Source organism: Lissotriton helveticus, chromosome 8 (genome assembly GCF_964261635.1).
Source record: "Lissotriton helveticus chromosome 8, aLisHel1.1, whole genome shotgun sequence".
Taxonomy (NCBI): Eukaryota; Metazoa; Chordata; class Amphibia; order Caudata; family Salamandridae; genus Lissotriton; species Lissotriton helveticus.
The window spans coordinates 1,190,103,637-1,190,124,822 of record NC_136069.1 but is presented as its reverse complement, the minus strand read 5'-3'; the positions used below and the strand labels follow the sequence as shown (position 1 = coordinate 1,190,124,822).

The 21,186-nt window shown below is 45.3% G+C and overlaps 1 protein-coding gene across 2 annotated transcripts in view; it reads left to right on the top strand.

Moving 5' to 3' along the window:
- The window catches only part of LOC144773229 (E3 SUMO-protein ligase RanBP2-like), an 827,846-nt gene that overhangs the window by 434,471 nt on the left and 372,189 nt on the right, over positions 1 to 21,186 (top strand). For both annotated transcript variants that reach the window (XM_078658128.1, XM_078658127.1), the window contains exon 18: positions 12,516 to 12,654. In XM_078658128.1, coding sequence (XP_078514254.1) covers positions 12,516 to 12,654 — 139 coding nt within the window. The remainder of the gene's footprint in view (positions 1 to 12,515; positions 12,655 to 21,186) is intronic.

The following is a 21,186-nucleotide window of genomic DNA, read 5'->3' as shown; positions in this document are numbered from 1 at the left end:
AAAGTACAGAATGTCGTTGATCTCCTGTCTTCTGCTTGGCAATGCTGTCGGGTATTATCCCGCGTTATACCATCTTCTCCTGCTTTGGATTATTGTATTGAGCCTCCTCACAGGTACTGGTTTCTTCTTTTTAGCCAAAAGTATTCACATGATTTTCTTCAAATCGGGTGAGACATCGCTCACCAGCACCTTCTTGTTTTCACGAGGAACAGTTACTTCAAGTTATTTCAACATATGGAACAATTAATTTTACGATTTTGTCATAATATATTTTTCTGTCGAAGAATTATATTCCTGTTACTCATTTTACAGTACTATTTAAAAATGCACATATATCTTTATTTACTGCATAGTATCGCTATCTTCCTGATTAACGTTTAATTGTTTGCATACAGTTTACTTACTACTTTGTCTTTTGGCACGTGGGTTATTTCACATGTTTTCTTGCTGTTATAAATGCCATACATTATTCTTCAGGTACATAGTTAGCGTACTGGGTCAGTTTTTAAATCTGCCATGCTTAGTGAGAGTTTGAGTGATGAAAAGTTTGTTCTTATGGCTAGTTTGGCGCTAGGACTTCTACTTAAGGGATTTGTTTGCTTAGGAGCTGGTTTCCTTGCATTTATTGTATTCTTTCAGTTGAGGTTGTGCACACCTTTTTACTTATTTCCTTCCCCTTAGTTTTGTGTGTCCAGCAGCCTAAGCCTTTCTTGAGTCTCGCTATTACATTACCTTTTGCATTGGCTCATGTAACAGTCCCTCTTGTTTTTTTTAAAATTTTCTAGTGTATGTGTCTAGGGGGTTCCAGTCCCACCTATGTAATTAGTATTGGGTGTTAGTCCCACATACTTAGTGTTTAGGGGGTGTTAGTCCCACCTACGTTTTTAGTATTGGGTGTTAGTCCCATATACTTAGTGTTTAGGGGGTGTTAGTCCCACCTACGTTTTTAGTATTGGGTGTTAGTCCCATATACTCAGTTTTTACATGAAGTTTCTCTACATGGGAAGCATCTTCACCGTCCCTCGTTGGGGCAGGTTTTGGGTTAGAGTCCCATTTTCCTTTGTTTTTCATTCTAGTCCTTAATTTAGAGGCAAGGTTTGGGTTTCAGTCCCATTATCCTTATTCTTACATTAACTGTCTTTTGTTTTAGAGACAGGTTTTGCGTTAGAGGCCCTCATTTTTGGGTCAAGAATTTGGAAATGTTTCTATCCATCTTGTTATATTATCTTTATGGTGGGAAGATGGGTAATGTTGACATCTATTGTTGTCTTAATTCTATCCATATTCTCATGTTTTTAAATTGTTTACACTCTCGTGAAGTGGTATATTTATTGCACATTCCTGAGAGTTGAACAATTTCACTTATTTGATCTTGTACTATGTCTTTCCTTCTTACATGCCTGTTCTGGCCAGTGGGTATGTCTGTCGGTTAGTCATCGATATCTTCAAGATTAGTTTTCCTCTTTGTTGTTTCCTTTTGTTCGGTTCTTGTTTTTCTCTTATTTGTGGAAAGGAGGATGAGTATGTTCTTCTGTTTGTTTTCCATTCTTTGATTCTTCATGACCTGTGTTCTCTCCTTCATATTTTTCTTTGTGGAAGAGAGGGGATAATGTAGTATTCTTTTCTTTGGTTCTTTCTGACCAGCGTTCTTTCCTTTTTGTTTTCATTGTGGAAGAGAGGGGATGATGTAGTATTCTTACATCTTATTTATGTATTCATGCTTTCTCCACTACCAGTCCAGCTTGTAGAATGTTACAGCTATGATGCACTAGAGAATGTTGGGTCTCAGTGGGCTGAGGTTGACAGTTGACATTGGGCTGAGCATCATGCTGGATGCTCCTGGTGGGGCCATTATACCAACTTAACTGCATATCTTCTAATAAACATCTTAACTACATCTACAGCGTGGGACATCATTACTACAGTTACCTTGGACGGGGTACTCTTTTTGAGCGATGGATCTTAGGAGTTGTCTGCGCCCCCTCACTGGAAATGTCTCGTTTTCCAGCTGTGTCAAAGTACTCCTGCATAGAGGAATCACCGCTTCACCTCTCAGTGGAGAGTGAAAGCAGTCCCTTTAGGGTGGCAGTTTGGAAGAGAACACCCCACCGAGAGAGAATAGTCATCCCCTGCAGGGGCATGAGTGCGTGGATGTCATGCACTTTAAACTAATGGCTTGGTTAGAGGACAGCAAGGTCCTGAAGGTACTCCTCCAACTGGCCTTTTTAGGTCACGGCTAGGCAGCGCCTGCACTGTTTACTGGTAGAGGGCTTGGAGGATGCCTATTACTTACCATTGGATGGCTTCACACCAACTCTCAATTGCTTTATTCCTGCTGGTCAGCTCTGCAGTAGCCACTTCCCTCTTCTTGCATGTGACCTTTTCCTAGTGCATGGCCCTAGTACTTGCTTCCTTACCCTGCTCGCGGTTTTGGGAGCGATTTGTGTTGTTGTTGAGTCACTCTACAGAGTGAATCTTCCATAGCTGGCTCTGTCTGCTGCCTTGTCTGTGTACTTGTCCCCCACCCTCCATTGCCGTGCCCTCACCCAGCACAGTAGATGAGCCGTGAGGCCAGATGCCTTTGTCCCCTTCCCTGACTTTTTTTAGTTTTTGTTGCAGTTTTTATATAGCAGTATCTCGACCAGAGGGTGTTGGAGCGCTTTACACGTGGACATATTCATATTGTGTATGCACAGAAAGATTACGTGATTTGCCCTTAGCTGGCACTAAAATTCGAACATGGTTCCCCAGCCTCAAAGTTGACAACTTTGTCAGATACACCATATCCTTTCCCCTAGCTTGATGGCAGACATCAGGTTGCAGATCTTGCTTCCATGTTTGTAGTCTCGGAAGGCAGAACGTTCCAGTGCAAACACCAACATTCTTTATTTTTGCACTGAACTTCAAACAGGGAAGCAAGATGCCATATTTCTTTGTAAAACAATGAATATGTCAACAAATAAATGCATGATATGGTCAATATAGTTGTATAATTTTAAGGTTTTCTTTGGAACCAGATGCAAAATATAACAAAAGCAAGGGAGAAATACCATGAAATCCTGAATGGTTCTAGATCTTAAGTACAATTTAAGTGCAATCAAGAATATTGTGGCAGGTAAATCTGTGGGCCCTGATGGGATCCTAGGGGACCTTTTTATTGCTGACACTGAACTGGGCTATTTATGTTAATAAACTTTCAAATGTGATACTTGAGGGAGCAGAGATTCACATCTCCTAGAAAGCCACTGAGATTGTACCCATTTAAAAAAAAGGGTTCCAAGGATCTACTATTGAACTATGGACACATTATCCTTATAATTGCCACCCAGAATGTATTTTGCAGACAGATCTTGAACATGCTTAACGGATGGATAGAAGATTATAATGCCTTGTCGTGTTTGCAGGCAGGTTTTAGAAAACCCTTCAGCACCATTTACCAGGTGTTTACATTTCTAGCTCTATACTGGAAGACAGTAGTCCTACAGAAAGCCCATTTATATGAGGTTTTGTGGATTTAAAATCCACAGTTGACCTGGTCCCTCATAGTAAGCTCTGTGAAGTACTGAAAGAAAATGGGATCCCTCCAGCCTTGCTAGATGTTCTAATTTGCTTGCTCTCAAACACCTACGTGCAAGGACACTGGACACAGCAAGGCGAGCTCGTGGAACTGATATGAGAGGGTACCACAATGGTGTGTGTTAGCTCCCACTCTCTTTTCCCTGTACTTAAACAATGTTGTGGCCCAATAAGAGGACTGTAGGAGTGATGCACCAATGATTGCTGGCTGTAAGATTCCTTTACTCCTATTTGCTGATGGCACCTTGCTGGTGTCCAAAACTCCAGCCGATCTACAGACCTTAGTGGACACCTTGCAATTTTCTGTGCAGATCGGTGTCTGGAAATAAACCAGGGAAAACCCAAATTTATGTCCATAGACCCACAAAAGACATTCAAAGGGTTTATCGTATTTGGGTGGCCGCAGTCTGGACAGAATGTGGGATTTTGATTACTTGGGCTTTAGGCAAACATGGAATATGTGCCTGCTTCCTAAAATCAGGAAAAGTAGCATAAACGTATGCCAACAAGCATCTGGGATACTGTGGCTCTATAATTCTGCAAAAACAAGGCAGGTATCGCCAGCCCTTAACATCTACTAGATTAAGACTGTAGGGAGCGCCCCATATGGAACTGAGTTGTAGGGACACACTCTGCTGACAACCCTGGCAAATGCAGAAAATTATTTTAGAACATCAATGTTTAATCTACCTATACGCACGCCATTGCTCCCTTTGTTGTGGGACATGTATAAAATCTATTACGGTTAGGGCTAAATTAAGGCCGGTGCTATACTGACGGAGACTGAAGTCTTCCCCGGACCTTGAAGATTATTTTAGTGCTTTTAATGAAATACCAGAATTGGACATGGGCAAGAGAATGAAGTGACTAACCAACTTAAAGGCATCCCTGTCACAATTAGGCTTAGATGAGTATTGGGGAAGTGACACCCAACAGAAACCCCTAACTAGTGGGTGTGTAAAGTAAGCTTCTCTTCCAGGGGATACTCATCAAAGTCATAAGCACTGAATAATTCCTGCCGACGTGTTGGGACCCCGTAGCATATATAGAAATACATATATATGTGTATGTTTAGACAAACCAGTACAGAGTACTTCCAAAACATACATATATACATGTATACATACATAAACATGCAACCTATTATAGTTCCAATAGGCTAATATGCCAAAATTGCATGAATTTCTCATCGAATGAAAATAATTCCACATATAAATACTGTAATAGAGAACATACACTCCAAAAGTGTTCCAAGACAGCCCTTTATTTTCAGAGAAAGAAACCGGCAATAGCAGACAATTAGCCCATAGGTTGCATAGATGAAGAAAAAGTCACAGTATTTACAAAAAAATTGGGACCTTTGCTTTAAGGCTTCCAAGAACCTGGACATCGTGCCTTTAAGACCTCCAGGAGCCCCCTGCTCCCTTCATGTACCACAGGTCACATGTCAGTTCTTTTTTCAGGCACCTTCTGTGAGGATCCTGGAGCTGGAGCTCGTCAGTTTTTGATTCTTTCTAGTCAGAAATTGGTTTGTTTAATCTTTATACGACATTTGTGACTGCTGATAACTGTTTTCAGTTATTTTCTGACAAATTTAACAACTATTTTCTGTCAGAAATGCCAGCTTTAGTCAACAAATGTGGAAGAAAATGGCAAAATCAGACCCTCATTCTCTGTACATCGTGGGTTTGCCATCTTCCCACAATCCAGAGAAATGCTATTACTGCCAGCAATTCTCCAGAAGAACTCTGCAGGACAGAGAGAAGATTAGACTTCATGCCTTGCTGGAGAGAGGAAAAGGACATTCTAAAAGTGGTCTTGAGATCAGTCCTGCCTTCAAAGAGCCCTCCTCTCAAGAAAAACACAGAAAACGGGGTTGAGCTGCTTCCTCAGCGTCAAAAAGGAAGCAGATTCTTGATTGTTTGCCATTGGCATCGAGATCGACGTCAGAAAAGCAAGTAAGGCATGCAACAACGTCAAGGGACAGTTCGCTGTGGAAGCGCCGAGAACCTCAGTCGCTGAAAAGTAAGTTGACGTCGAGGCATACTACTTCGGGCTCGAATTAAGTTGGTCCCGAGAGACCTAAGACGATGTTGAAACATCCATCGATGTCGAGACACCGGTTGGCGTCTAGATCGCCGCTGCCTTCACGAAGGTCGTCGTCGAGAGGTTCAACGGCGAAGACTCTCAAACCTTCAGGCGGTCAGCTTTGAGGACTCCACGTCCGTCACGACGATCACCGTCTAAGAGGTAGACGTCGAAGACACTGCAGAAAGTCTATAGACGGTTGACGTCGAGGACTCCATCACAGTCCCATGGGCAGTCGACATCGAAGAGACCGACGTTGAGGACATCCTCGCACAGACAAGATTCCTCATGTGTCTCCCCGCAGGAGCTGTCGACGTCGGTACATTCCGTGTCATCGGCACGATATCGTTCTTCGTTGAGGGATAAAATCCCTGGGGTCACTTCAGGAGAAGTGCCAGAAAGGTTGAGGTCGGCGTTGAGTACCATATGTTCGACGTCGAGGGAAGGGTCATCATCCCGTGGTATTAACATCATACAGATTACACCGGAGGGATCTCCGGTTCCGGGAGACAAGACTTCTCCTGTCAATCTTTCCCCAAGATGTCTAGAGAGCGTACAACACTGGAAGGTTCCACACAGAAGTCAGGGCTCGGATTTCTCCCAAACATATTCTCCCACCAGAGTCTCTGGTGGACCCCCCTCCTACTGCATCCACGAGGGCTTCTCCACTCAGGTCCCCGGGAAGGGCTAGGTCTCCGTCAGCTCGACGCTCACAATCCAGGACACAGGGCAATCAGGATCTCGTCTTTCTTCCACACCAAAAAGGAGACAAAGGTCACCGTCATGGTCCTCCTCCTCAAGGTCTTCCATTAGAGACTATTCTCCAACTCTGTTTGTGACACCTCCATCCAGAGTGTCCCCAATTGACAATATAGGGACTTTTAATGAGGTTCTATGCCGGGATGCCAGCAAACTGAACATTAACATGTCGGCACCGACAGTCTCTACATCTGTCATTTTTGAGACCCTGCATCACAGATACTCTGAAAGACCTTTGTCCCTTTAGTCCCAGGGCTGCTAGAACCAGCGATGCAGACTCTTCTGACTCTGGCTACCATGGGTTCAGCTCCCCCACGTATTTCTAAGAAGTACAAGGCCACAAATCAGGATCCGCTTTTCCTTTGATCGGATCAGCCTCCATTCTCAGTCAAAGTGGCGGCAGGCAGGAAGGCACATTCAGCGACAGCCTCTTCCTCCATTCCCCCGGAGAAGGACAGTAAAACATGGACTCTGTGGGCAAAAGAATGTGTAACACTTCTGCATCAGTGATGAAGGTGACTAGTTCTTCAGCTCTCCTGGGGAGGTATGACAAATCACTCTGGGACTCCTTGTCACGGTCCACTGAAAAGCTGCCGAAAGAAGATCAGCAAGATTTTCAAGAAATCCTGCAAGAAGGTGGCTTAATGGCAAACCAAGTTATTACTGTAGTGGCAGACGCAGCAGATCTGGCTGCCCATGGCTACTCCCATGGCATCTGCTCTAGACGCTTAGCCTGGCTGCGTCTTACGGGGCTGAAACCGAATGCACAGCAGAGAATTGTGAATCTCCCTTTCAATGACTCCTCTCTATTTGGATCTCCTGCGGACAATGAAATGTCCAAAATGAAAACAGAGTTGGACACTCTAAAAGATGTCGGATTGGAAAAGCAAAAGGAATTTTGACTGAAGTTCCGTCCCTACCTCCGGCGCTCCTTCTAGCGGAGGGTTCAAACCCCTCACTGGTTCACTCAGCATCAAAATCAAACCAGGTCTCACTACCATCAGAGAAGGCCTGGTAGAGGAAGGGGAGCTGCAAGACAGTCCTCTTCTACAACAAAGCTACCAGCAAAGCAATGAGCTATGGCTTCCTCCATGCCTGTTAACCCCTCCGGTGGCGGGAAGTATTGTTTCATCCAGAAGAGTAAAAAAATAACATAGGACAAGTGGGTGCTGAATATTGTGCAGCATGGCTATTTACTCAGATTCAAATCCCCACCTCCATTAGTACCTCCGCCAGAAACATATCTTCAAAAACACCACTTGTTGCAAGGGGAGGTGAACAGTCTTCTTCAGAAAGATGCCATAGAAACAGTCCCTGTTCCGTAACGAAGACAAGGAATATATTCTCGATATTTTCTGGTACAGAAAAGAGACCCTACCAGAGAATACAGACCACTACTAGAGCTGAGGTTTTTAATTGAATTCATCCGCAAAGAAAATATTTGGATGTTAGCGCTGCACCAAATCTTTCCTCATCTACACCAAGGGGACTGGATGTATTCTATAGACCTGCAGGACACCTACTTTCATGTTCCGGTGTCCAAGAAACATCGGAAATTTCTGCGATTTCAAGTGGCTCTGCAGCTTTTCCAATTCAAGGTTTGAGCTCAAATCAGCTCCCCAAACTTTTTCGAAATGCATGGCAGAGGTGGCAGTTTCTCTTCGCAAACAAAGGCTATTCATATATCCTTACCTAGACAACTGGCTCCTGAAGAGCTCATCCCCCACTCTGCTTCAGAGTCATCTCTCATACTGCCTTCAACTACTGAGCAAGCTGGGCCTACAAGTCAACTTCAAAAAGTCAATTTTCAACCCGACCCAGAAGATCCACTACCTGGGTGCTTCCCTGGATACCGCAAAGGTAACTGTGTGTCCTTCGGAGGAGAGGTTATCCTCAATCCTAGAGAAATGTCACAATTCTTATCAGCATCCCACAGTCAGACAGGTGTCATCGCTGCTGGATCAATGGCATCAGGCATCTTCAACGTACCAAACGGCAGGTTAAACATGCGTCCTCTGAAGCAATCTCTTGAGAACCAGTGGATGCAGATATCGGGCCTCTGGGAGGACCGTGTTTCTCTCCCCCAATCGACCAAGGATTCCATCAGATGGTGGATGAAGCGATCCCATCTACTGAAGGGAGTTCCTTTTCACCAGGACCCTCCTACTCAGTCTTCATGGATGCTTCCCTCCATGGCTGGGGGGCTCATATGGGTCCACTCCAAGTACCAGGGCTTTGTTCAGAGGCAGAATAAGGGTATCACATCAACCTTCTAGAGCTGGGAGACGTACACCTAGCTCTCAAATCACTGTTCCTTTCTCTCCAGTCTCCCTCCCTATTGGTTCAAACAGACCGCACCACCACAATGTATTATATGAACAAACTGGGGTACCAGGTCGAGTCCTCTCTCTCTGGAGTCTCAGACCACCTGGAAATGCTTCTCGCAAGAAATTTTAACCATTGTGGCGATTCATCTTCCTGGAACTCTCAACGTCCAAGCAGACACCCTAAGTCGGGACTTCGTCGAAGCTCACGACTGGGTGCTCAACAACGAAGTCACGCAAGACATTTTCCACCAATGGGGAGTGCCAGACATCGATCTGTTTGCAGACGTGGCGAACGCAAAATGCCACATCTTCGCATCTAGGCTACACCAACCAGGTTCACGGGGGAATGCCCTTTTGATAAAATGGTCTTGGACATTACTATACCCCTTTTCACCAACCCCGTTGATTCCCTCAGTGATCAACAAGTTCTACAGGACCAACACCGGAATGATACTGATAGCCCCAGAATGGCCTCGTCAGTGGTGGTACCCGGGCCTTCTTCAGCTATCAGAGGTTCCACACAGGAGGTTACCATGCCGTCCAGAATTGTCATCGCAAGAACGAAGGGAAGGTGTTTCACCCCAATCTCTCATCCCTTTGATTGACGGCATGGCTCCTGAAGTCCTTCAATACGGACACTTAGACTTGCCTTCTGACTGTATGAACATACTCAAAGAAGCCAGAAGACCTTCCACCAGAAAATTGCACACTTTCCAGTGGAAGCGATTTTACTTATGGTGTACGGACAATGGTCATGATCCCTTTCGGGGTCAAGAGCAGGTGATCTTACTGTATTTGCTACATTTGGCCAAATCTGGCCTTCAGTTTTCCTCTATAAAAGTTAATCTAGCTGCTGTCACTGCTTACAGAAAGTCCCCCACACAGGTTTCCTTTTTCCAAGTTTCTGTGGTTAAAATTTTTCTTGAGGGCATAAAAAAGATTTACCCACCAATCAGATCTCCTTCTCCATCTCCACCTTGGGAGCTCAACCTAGTTCTTGCTAAGTTGATGGGTGCTCCTTTTGAGCCTATTCACAGAGCTTCTCTGCAGCACTTGTCATGGAAGGCTGCTTTTTTAGCGGCCATCACCTCTGCTCGCAGGGTTAGTGAGATCCAGACCTTGTGTTGTAAAGAGCCCTATATCGTTTTTCATGCAAACAGAGTGGTTTTAAGAACCCATCCGAGTTTCCTACCTAAAGTAGTCTCGGTTTCCCATATTAATCAGGCCATCACTCTCCCCACGTTCTTTCGCAATCCCTCAAATCCTCCAGAGAGGTCCCTTTGTTCACCAGACCTCAAGAGGGTTCTGAAATTCTATTTAGACAAGACGAAGGCCTTGAGAAAATCAGCCCGCCTAGTTATAAACTATGGTTCCATAAATACTGGTTCTGCAGCTTCCAAAAGGTCTATCTTTAGGTGGATAGTGTCTTGTATATCTTTGTCCTACCAACTAGCCAACAAAGTCCTCCCAGGCAAACCTAAGGTTCATTCTACCAGGGGAAAAGCCTCTACCACGGCTCTCCTTAGGAATGTACCTATTGCAGAAATGTGTAGAGCAGCCACATGGCGATCAGTTCATACTTTCACTCGCCATTACTGTTTGGACTCTGACACACAGGCGGATGCTCAGTTTGGACAAACCTCATTAAGAAATTTGTTTGGATGATTCAGTGTTAAGGTGCTATACTTACTGTTCTTTGTGCTGTTGCTTGTCCACGAGGAAGTTGGTATGGACTTGCTACTCTATTCAGTGCATATGACAATTGATGAGTATCCCTGGAAGAGAAGGTTAAGTTACTTATCTGTAATCCTAGTACTCTTCCAGGGGTACACTCCTCCAAGTCATAAGCAACCCTCCGCCTCCCCGGAAGAGTATTGACAGTATAATAGTGTTGTCTGCACCTTATGTCCTGGTTTCTACAAGTTAGTACACTGTAAAAAAGAACTGACCTAACTGCCACCCGAGGAGCATGATGGGAGCAGGAGGCTCTTGGAGGTCTTAAAGGTGCACGGTGTCCAGGTTCTTGGAAGCCTTAAAAGCAAGGTGCCAGGTTTTTATAATACTGTGATGTTTTCTTCATCTATGCAGCCTATGTGCGAATTGCCTGTTATTACCTGTTTCTTTCTCTGAAAATAAAGGGCTGTCTTGGAACACTATTGGAGTGTATGTTCTCTATTGCAGTATTTATATGTGGAATTATTTTCATTCGATAAGAAATCCATGTCATTTTAGCATACTAGCTTATTGGAACTATAATACACTGCATGTTTATGTATGTATATATGTATGTTTTGGAAGTACTCTGTACTTTTTGTCTAAACATACACACATATATTTGTATTCTTATATATGATCCGGGGTTCCTCAGGTGGGCAGGGTTTATTCAGTGCTTATGACTTTGATGAGTATACCCCTGAAGGAGAACTAGGATTACAGGTAAGTAACTTATCCTTTCTGAATAGGATCAAGCTATTTTGAGGTAACATTGCTATTTGTGTTTTAAAACATGTCAGCACATGTGGGGCACTGCTGGACTCATCAGCTGCCTTTTATTCTGTTTGACATCCTGTTAGAGACTTCACAATTGTGGTCTACAGAAGGGGGTGCTCATCTGGATAGTCTTTTATACAACTCAAGCAGTAGCTCTCTGCAGACATCAAGGTGGAGAACTCTGGACTGCTGGGGTCCTGCAGGAATTGGTGTTGTCAGTAAACCCCTATAACAAATGTCCATTGATGGACCTCTTAAAAACCTGGGGAGAGATTTTGAATAGCTGTACTGTTGACATTTAGTGGACTCTAAAATGTCTATTAAGGAACACAAATACATTCTCTACTCACCTGTTTTATATTGGTCACTGGCCGGGAGTAAAATACTTTTTAGGTCACTTTCCTCAGAGTCTGGGCTGTTATGTATTTGGTATTAGCCTACAGTACTGTGGGAAACCTTTTAGCAAGGTGTCTCTAAAGGCCTGATCAATAAACTGAAGTACATTCAAAACACCCCTATTTGAGCCCTGCAGAAACTAAAAAGGCAACCCAACTTGAATGCTAGCTTGACTTGCATTACAGTGGTAGCCATTTACAAGCAATCTGTGGAAGTTACAAGGACATTGTTTCCCAAGGACCCAGAGTTCTAAGGTATTGTTAATATTGTTAACTAGATGTAACCCAGTGAAGTGTCTGCAATCGGCAAGATATGTTATCCTAGTTATTCTGAAGTTTAAGACTTCTAATTTGGATGGCTGTTCACTTTGGAAATTGTTGCTTCAGTATTATAGAGAGGCAGAGAGATAGTCTTCCCCTTGAGGAAGAAGTTGACACATTTGCTTGCCTCACAAGTTAGCCTCTGGGATAATATAAGATGATTACTTTCTTGATGAGGGATATCAGGTGAGTTCTTGCTTCCACAATTTTAGCGTGAGACCACTTGAGTAGTTATCAATATGCTCTCAGCTATTATGGCAGCAATATAGGAAAATAATTGTTTTCTAAGTACAGCCAAATTGTGTAATGATGAAGCATTATGATTTCTGTGATTAAAAAATGTAATTTTACAAGAGTATGCCAAGCAGCATTGTCGGCTTCATTGCCAACTTGTTCTCTCATTTAGATGTGTATTTGGATAATATTAGTTTAATTTTAGTAACATAATCTATTTACATTGTTGTACGTGCTTGTCTACTTGCTGTAATGTGTTTCTATTTATTCTGTAGTTTGTAGTTGTAGAGCTACTGTTTTATTACTACTTTTTTATTTCCAACAGAATGAAGTAGAAGAGCTCAAAAGTAATAACTCCAATGCTAATCTGTCACCTCATCGATGGCCTTCTGATAGTTTTGCGCCAGACGCTATGCCCGACAGCTATCAGGCAGCACAGAGCTTTCATGGAGCTCCACTAACGGGTATAAAAATTAATGTTCAGTTCAATAAACTGTGTTCATTAAATGTTTATGGTTAGATGATTGAGCACTGTTCACTTACTTCAGATAGTATACTTATACAAAGTGCTGTATGTTATGCAACCTGAATCTGTTTATATGTTCCATGACGGATGGGGGCATTGCTGCTCAGCAGTGGAGTGAGGATGTGTTTAAGCTTGGCTTCCAGTTTGGTCTATAGCTTATGCCTCAATCGTCCTGGGTACCACCTAAAAAAAGACGTACAGACTGGTGGTAGAGCCCTGAAGTCCTAATGTTTACACTCAGTGAGCTTTAGAACAGTCTGAGGCTGCAATGAACGGAATTACTTGTACATGACCTGGCCACCTTTGACTTGAACATGTGTTGCGGTGCTCCGTGACCTTGGGGTCCACAGCTTAGCGAAGAGAGCAGGGAAAGCAACCGAATCAACTCTATAGCTGGGGGTGTTTTCCAGTGAATGTCACTGCACTGGAGGAAGATCTAAAGCAAGTATAGTTTCTCGATTGCTGCTTGTGGGGACGTTGTTGCAAGATGTGTCTTTAGGATGTAAAGTAGAGAGAGGGCTCGGCCTGAGCGACGAGGGACAGGAGCCTTTGCATCGAGGGTCATATTTGGAATGTAGAGGCACAATTTCTCTACATTCCTATTATCTCACTTGGAGACATAAGAGCAGATCAGACTGCAGCGATCACCAACTTACCGCTTGTTGAAGTATGGGACCCCATGATGGGACTGTGGAGCCGCTTAACAGAGCTTTTTATGCAGTTTCAGGTCTGAGAAAAGAAGACTCCCAACTCCCCCTAGGAAATGGAAACAATAAACACAGGAAAAATCAACAGAATGGGCAATCCTGAAATTTCTGCTTATGCTGATGTAGGTATAAAAGGAAGGGCACCACGCGATGGGAATGGGACTTCAGTAAAACTGGAGCGGAGTAGGGTAAATTTTTGGTGCCTTCTGCTAAAACACTGGAGAATGAGAATGGCAGATTATTGATAAACCAAGGGGATTCTGGTGTGAATTATGCCCTCTTGGGAATATTGGAGTATGAAAGGATCTACACCTTTATGGTGAAGACAAGATCTACCAAAGTTGACAGTGGCTCACACCATGTGGACTCAACAAAGACCTCAGCATGTCTGTCTTCTGCCCCGTAGCAAAAGCACACTTTTTGCGACATTCCACAGTACAAGATGGTGGTGACAAATTTGATTGCATTCTTACTGCCAAATAGGAAGCTAGAATGGAAATGAACATTGAGCCTGTTACTAACGAGGTAGACTTATTTAAGGGGTATCAATGTAAATTTGCAGCCAGAATCCTGCCTTGGACTTAGACACATTATACCAACTGTTCTCCAAAGTTAAATCAGGCTCCCCCCTGGATGCTCCCTCCACGCATATGCTGCGCAAGGTGGGGGATATCATTTTACATGTGCTATTAGAAGTATTAAACTCTTCTCTAGCAATAGGCCAAGTGCCCAGGCCATGGAAATATGCCATAATATGAGCACTTAAAAAAAGAAATAGCCTGAACCCTGACGTCTGGGGCAACCATCGTCCGGTCTCGCTCCTTCCCATGACCAGTAAAATCCTAGAGAAACATGTAAATAGGACCCTATTGGAGTACTTAGAAACCCACTCGATTTTGTACCCATCCAGACGGGTTTTCGGCCAAAGCATGGACCAGAAACGGCCCTATTGGCAGTAGTGGAGCAATCCCAAATTGTTTTTAGATGCGTAGGCATGGTGGCAGTCATCCTGCTAGACCTGAGCTCTGCTTTCGACACTGTCAACTACAGCATCCTCGTCGACAGATTAAGAACGATCGGAGTATCAGAAAAAGTCCTCACCTGGATCAAATCCTTTTTGAAAGACCGGTCATACCAGGTATTTGAGGGCAATCCTACCGCAAAAAAAGTGGCGCTTACGTGCGGAGTGCCACAGGGCTTCTCACTGAGTCCTATCCTGTTTATTGTATATGTGAGGCCCCTTGCAGAGTTAGTCCTACCATATGGAATCCACATTATAACTTAATGCAGATGACACGCAATTAGTGGTGGCATTAAGCTACCCAAAGAAGGTGTCAGCTGATCTAGAATCCTGCTTAGGAACAGTGGCCAGGTGGATAGACCAATCATGTCTCAAGCTTAATGGAGACAAAACGGAGCTAATGGTCCTGGGTAATGGCCAGAGCACCATGGCAGGCCTGAGTTGGCCAAACTGTTTGGGCCCGGTGCAAACGGCCAAAGAAAAGATTAAGAGTTTGGGTGTTTGGCTGGATAGGTCGCTTAACTTTGACCACCAAGCAGTACAATTAGCAGTGTCATGTTACCGCATCATTAGGTAGATGCGAAAAATCCTTCCATTCCTTCCTGAATCAGCACGCAGGATCATGGTCCAGGCACTAGTGTTATCCCGGCTGGATTATGGAAATGCACTTTACTTGGGGACTCCAAAGACCACAACAAGGAAATTACAAGTGGTACAGAACTACGCAGCCAGGCTGTGCAACATCCCGAAAGCACACTCTGCTAAGCCATGCCTGGAGTTAAAATAGTCAGAAAGGGAGGGTGCTCCTTTCAATTTAATGTTGCTAAGCGGTTGAATTCTCTCCACTTGGCCATTAGGTGTCTGGACAATGAGCTGTGCATTCGCAAAGCCATTAAAAATAATCTGGTTCTTTCCACGATGATTTTATGTACATACATGCAATCTTAGACGAGCTGTGCTTCCTCTCTCTCTTAGCGCTTGGATGCCTCAGGGTCGCCATTCACTCTAAAAATCCCATAGCCTAGCATACTTGTGAGGTTCTTGTTGTTCACCTATTGTAAGTCAGTTTCATGCTACCCTGTTCTTGCTCTCATATTACCAAGAAGGAACTTGGCTTTAAATGTGTTATTACTATTTGATCTAGGCCTATCCCTGCTCTACCTAGTTATAGGAGATAAACCTGCTAAGGTATTCATATGCATGTTAACTATAGATCCTTTGGTGACAGCTTACTGTGTTGCTGTATTAAGCCACAACTGAGGTAGCAAAGAAAATCTACAACTTGTAACATGCATGAATCATTTGCCTGAGCAGTTCACATTGTGAATACATTTTGTTGTTGAGCCCTGCCTGTAGACTTTTCTGTTTATTTGAATTCAAGTGTGAATACTGCTTAGCATTGGTTTTAACAATGTGGGTCTTTGTTTATTTGAAAGCTATGCACGGATTGTGCACTATCTGTTCACATGTGTGAGATGCAGAGGGCACAGAATTTTCTTTATGTGCAACTTGCACTGTTCTAGTACATTTTCAGTCTTCCGTTTCCATCTTCTCTTTCCGAAAAAGAATGGTCACGGCTCAATATGTATCAATTAAATGTGACCATATTGGTGTGTGTGGCTAATGTCGCAAAGTGTTCGACCTTGTTCCTTTCTGCATCATAAGTGCCAAGTTTGCTATTGACATGGAGGCAGTAGGAATTGATGTTCAACATAGTGTGGCTGGGGCTGAATCATTACACGTCACTGTGCTCTGAGTTCAGCTGCAAACCTGCTGGCCACTACCCAGCATCATGCAGGGAACAGTGAGCCAAAGCCATATAGGAGAGAGCCATGCTTCACAACAGGACTGGATGTAGGGCTTGGGGCTCAGGCACATTGTGGATAGCCACAAAGGTATCGTAAGTGTCTTTCCATGGCCGGAGTTGGTCATAGTGGGACCATCCATCACATGTAGTTGCTGCGTTTGTACTGCTTTGACACCAGAGGGCAGCAATGCAGTGAAAGTGCTGCAAAATCCAGTGTTTACTGGCATCCATTGAAAAGCAAATATTACTGCTGATGGTGTTTTATTGGTTACAATCAGTGTAACTTTAAAACAGAAACCCTGGTGTTTTTTTCCGAAGTTGATGGCTCTTACAATTGAGCCTATTCATAAGCAACATTGCAGGGTCTGTTATGGAAAACAGACTTTTAGTGGCTATTACATCGGCATGTAAAGTGAGCCATCTTCAGGCTTTATCCTCCATAGAGGCTTATAATACTATGTTCGAGGCATGTGGGTTGCTGAATTCATATCTTGTGCATAGATCGCCACCTAGTGTTGGGTCCGGATGATTGCACTTTGTTGTCCTAGAAGAGTCTTCGAAGTATCACGAGATAGGTGACTCCTCCCCTCGACTACAGTGCGCATAGGCATCTTCTCCATCCTCAGATTGTTTTTTTCCACCATTGGGTTCGGATGTTATTCCTTTACTTCAACTTCGGAAACCGAAACTAACTACTTTAAAGGCCAAAAGGCCTTCGACTTCGAAGGTATTGTTCTCGTTCGGTACTTCTTGACTCGACCAATCTTTCCATCTTGATCCGGTCGTCGACGCCGGCCGTTGGGCCTTTTCGACGCCCGTGGGTCTGCTGTCGATGGAAAGAAGCCCATTCAAAAGGTGCCCACAATGCCACTCCAAATTCCCGCATACTTACAAGCATACAGTATGCAACAAGTGCTTGTCACCAGAGCACAACGAACAGAACTGCCCAGCGTGTGCCCAATTCCGTTAGAAGACGACCATCCGGATTCGACGGGCCGCTAGGCAAGAGATGCAGCGGTCGGCACCGGAACCGGAGAACATCTTCGATGATGAACGCGACCTCCCAGAAGCAGCGGACTCAGACCTAGAGATTGTCACCGTCGAAGACAAGTTGGACTCCGACGACGATATCCCACCGGGGCAAATCGTGTGTACACAGCCCCCAACGCCGCTTATCCCGAAACCGAAGGCTCCAGTCGAAGCATCACCTAAAGGCCTTAGCCGAGATCGAAAAACCCCTTCAGAAGCTCCGGCTCGGCTCAGAAGACCAAATCAAAGCCTTCCGAGAGCCCAGGACCAAGTAACGTTCCCCCCAAGAAGGTCGTCGAACCCAAAAGGGTTGTCGAACCGAAGGTTGTCAACCCAAAAAAGGCAGTCGAGCCAAAAGTCGTCGAAGCGAAGAAGGCAGTCGATCCAAAGGTTGTCGAACAAAAGAAGGTCGATAAGCCAAAGGGCGTCGAGCCGAAGAAAGTGGTCGAACCAAAAAAGGTCATCCACCCCAAAAAGGTTATCGAGTCAAAAGCTATCGAGCCAAAGAAAAGCCTCAAACCTAAACAGGTCATTGATCCGAAAACAGTACCCGATCCTAAAAAGAGTGCAAATAAACCAAAGCCAGTCGAACCGAAAAAAGGCATCGACTCGACCAAAGACACTGACCCTAAAAAAGTCGTCAAGCACAAAAAGAGGATCGACCCGAAAAAGGTCGTCGACCCAAATAAAGTCGCCGAACCAAAAAAGACTGCCAAACCAATAAAAGACGTCGAACCAAAAAAGGTTACCGACAGTCGAGCCGATAAAGACTCCAGAACCAAAGGCCCTCGAGCCAAAAGGTCACAAGCAACTCAGTAAGCGAAAAACATCGGCGCCAAAGCCACGGACAGTGGAAGAGATCCAGAATCAGAGGAACAATCAAAAATGTATATAAACCCTGAAACCGGCAAAGTCACCATCTATTACTGGAAAAAGAGACCATTGGACACGGACACTACTTACCCTGTACCACCAAAGAACAAGGATTTACAATGCAAAGGTCTCTGCATTATTAAAGGTAGAGCTATTGGCATTGCTCATGACACTTTTATTTTGGTGTTTTTTTTTTATAAAATCATAAATAAATGGCATTGTCATTTACATTGCCAATAGCGTAATCGTTAAATAATTGGCATTTTGCCACTCTGCACCATCACAAAGCAAATTTGGTCAAAGTAAAACCGATTATAAATTAAATGGATGCTCAGGGCCAGGGTTTCTCGTTGCATTCTGGGGTCTGTAGTCCTGTTTCTCCCATTATAAGACCAGGACTACAAGACCCAGAATGCAAGGGAAACCCGTGGACTCAAGAGGTCTCAAGGAGGAGGGGGGGGGCGTGAGACCCGTGGTAAATCACTGTTTAAAAACAGAAGCGAAGACCTCCCTGCTGCGGTGGGTTTAAAATACCCTTTCCGGATATGGCCCTCCCCGGACCCCCTCCCTGCCTGACCTCAGTGTCCCCGGGGTGGGGCCCTCGGACATCCGGGTCTGACCAAGATCTAAAGCACGGAAGTGACGTGGCCACTGGCCTCTCGCCGGCGCCTGATCTGTAATCTTCATGTGTTTCCCTTTTTTGTGCACTAAACTCATCTCGCCCAAGATTTCAAAACCGGATGCGTGCCCCCCCCCGCCCCCCCAGCTCAGTCTATCCGGGGCCTGGAGGCTGCCTCGGTGGGCGTAGCGCCTGCTGCAGTGTGTCAGAGGCGCTTGGTCACAGGCCCCACCAGTGATGAGGCAGTTCAGCGGGTCAAAGCGCCTGTGGCAGACATCTGAGTCTGCTGCCTCGGTGGGTGTAGCGCCGGCTGCCGATCTGTGTGTCAGAGGCGATGGTCACAGGCGCCACCAGTGATGAGGCAGGTCAGCGGGTCAAAGCACCTGTGGCAGAGATCGGAGTCTGCTGCCTCGGTGGGTGTAGCGCCTGCTGCCGATCTGTGTGTAAGAGGCACTTGGTCTCGGTGGGTGTAGTCTGCAGAGGCGTGACTCACCTCTGCAGATCGGAATAGGACAGCTCACTTGGCTGCTGCACCTGCAGCACAGACCTGTGTTTGCACAGTTCCCAGTAAGCTGGCTCGGTTGGTTAATGCACCTACGGAAGAGTGGGCTGATTGGGTAACATGCATGTGCAATAGCGTGCCGAAGTCCTCGGTAAGTAACCTAGCTGGGTCGGTTCGTGCTCCTCCTGCAGAGGGCTCCATGCACAGGTTCCAGTCCTAGATATAGTTTGTGGTGTTAACGCGCCTGCTGCTCTGATCGCTCTCTCTCTGCGTCTGGTTGAAGTCCGCAGGTACCTTGAGTGCGAGTGAGTGAGATAGCTCAGCGGTTCATGCCCCTGCTGGTGAGAGCTCTCTGTACCCTGCAGAGCACTGTCTGCATGTCCTCGAAGGCCAGCGTGGTGGGTTCAAGTGCCTCCTGCAGGGCTGATCCGTGCCTCGCACGTTCTGGTAACATAGTCCATGGTGTTACCGCGCCCCCCGCTGCGGCCTCTCTCTTCCTCTGTGCATAAAACCCACTGGTCACTGGTTTGGGGAGTAGTAAGATAGCTCCAAGGACTGTGCGCCTGCTGCAGAGATATTTATACAACCCTCAGCAGGGTGAGCTCCAAACAGTCATAAAGATGCTGAGTGGGTTAATGCGCCTGCCGCCTCCAAGGACAGCGTGTCCCACCCACCCAGTGCTAGCCCCAGGGGGTGCGAGAGCGGGACGGAGGAGGGCTGCGGGCAGAAGTCAGTGCTGGGAGGATTTGTATTCGCACTGCACATCGTGAAGCGTATCTCTGACAGAATGGGGCGTCTTCTTACGGTTTCACAATGCCTACTCAGCTGCGGGTGTGGTGTTCGGATTGGTTTAGTGTTCTCATGGAGCAGCAGTTTGTTTTTATGAAGCGTGAAGGGCTGCTGTGGAAACGTGAGGCCCAATTATACGGTACATCCAAGCTGGTTTGAATGTTAAGTTTTACTTTGGAAGTTGTGATCAAGGTGTGTCCATTATGGTTGGTGCGGTGTGAGCTAAGGAATACCCAACTTTATAGAATATCTTAGGTATGCGTGTTCAGTGTTCTCAAGGAATCCAAATGAGGCAAGAATCCAGCTTTGGGGTGAGCGGGAGGAAAGAGAGCGGGACGAAGGAGAGCTGCGGGAGGAGGGAAGGGGGGCGAGAGCGGGACGGAGGAGTGCTGCAGGCAGAGGGAAGGGGCGGACGCCAGAAGAGCCGAGCAGCTCCGGAAACCACCACCGTGTTTCTCCGAGGCAAAGCAGAAATGCCTCGGAGAAAGAGAGGTCATTTTCGCATTTGGGGGCGTGTTTTTAGGTTTGAGTGACGGATGACGTCACAGATAGAAAGAACCTAAAACACGCCCCCGAATCCCAAAAAGATGGGGCTTGAACCGAGTGATGCCCCTCTCCTCCAATGGCTGGCCTCCGTTTAGGAAGTCAGCCAATGGAGAAGAGGGGCGGGTTCAAGCCCCCTTACTAAAACACATAAATTCTTCGGAGCTCCGCCCACACTGCTTACAGCAGTGCAACGGAGTCCTCGACCTAAAAAAGGGGCCCCCTGTAAACTAGAATATAGGGCAGACTGGCAGGGGAGATATAGTCAAAACGAAGCAAGGAACAGTCTAGCCCTTCAGATAAATAAACACAGCTCTATAAAGAGTCCTATAATAAGAATCAGCAGACATGAGCTCATTGCGACCCAGAACAACATGGATTGACTCAGATACAGTTCATTATCAAAAAATAGTTATATTTTATTACATTTTTTTCAAAAATAGAAAATCAATTGACATTGTTACACAATATTATATAATTCAAAACAGTCCTCACAAACATGGTATCATCAATCATAGAAAGTCCCAAACATCCTGACACTGATTCTACTAATCATCCACCAAACTCACACATTCAAACC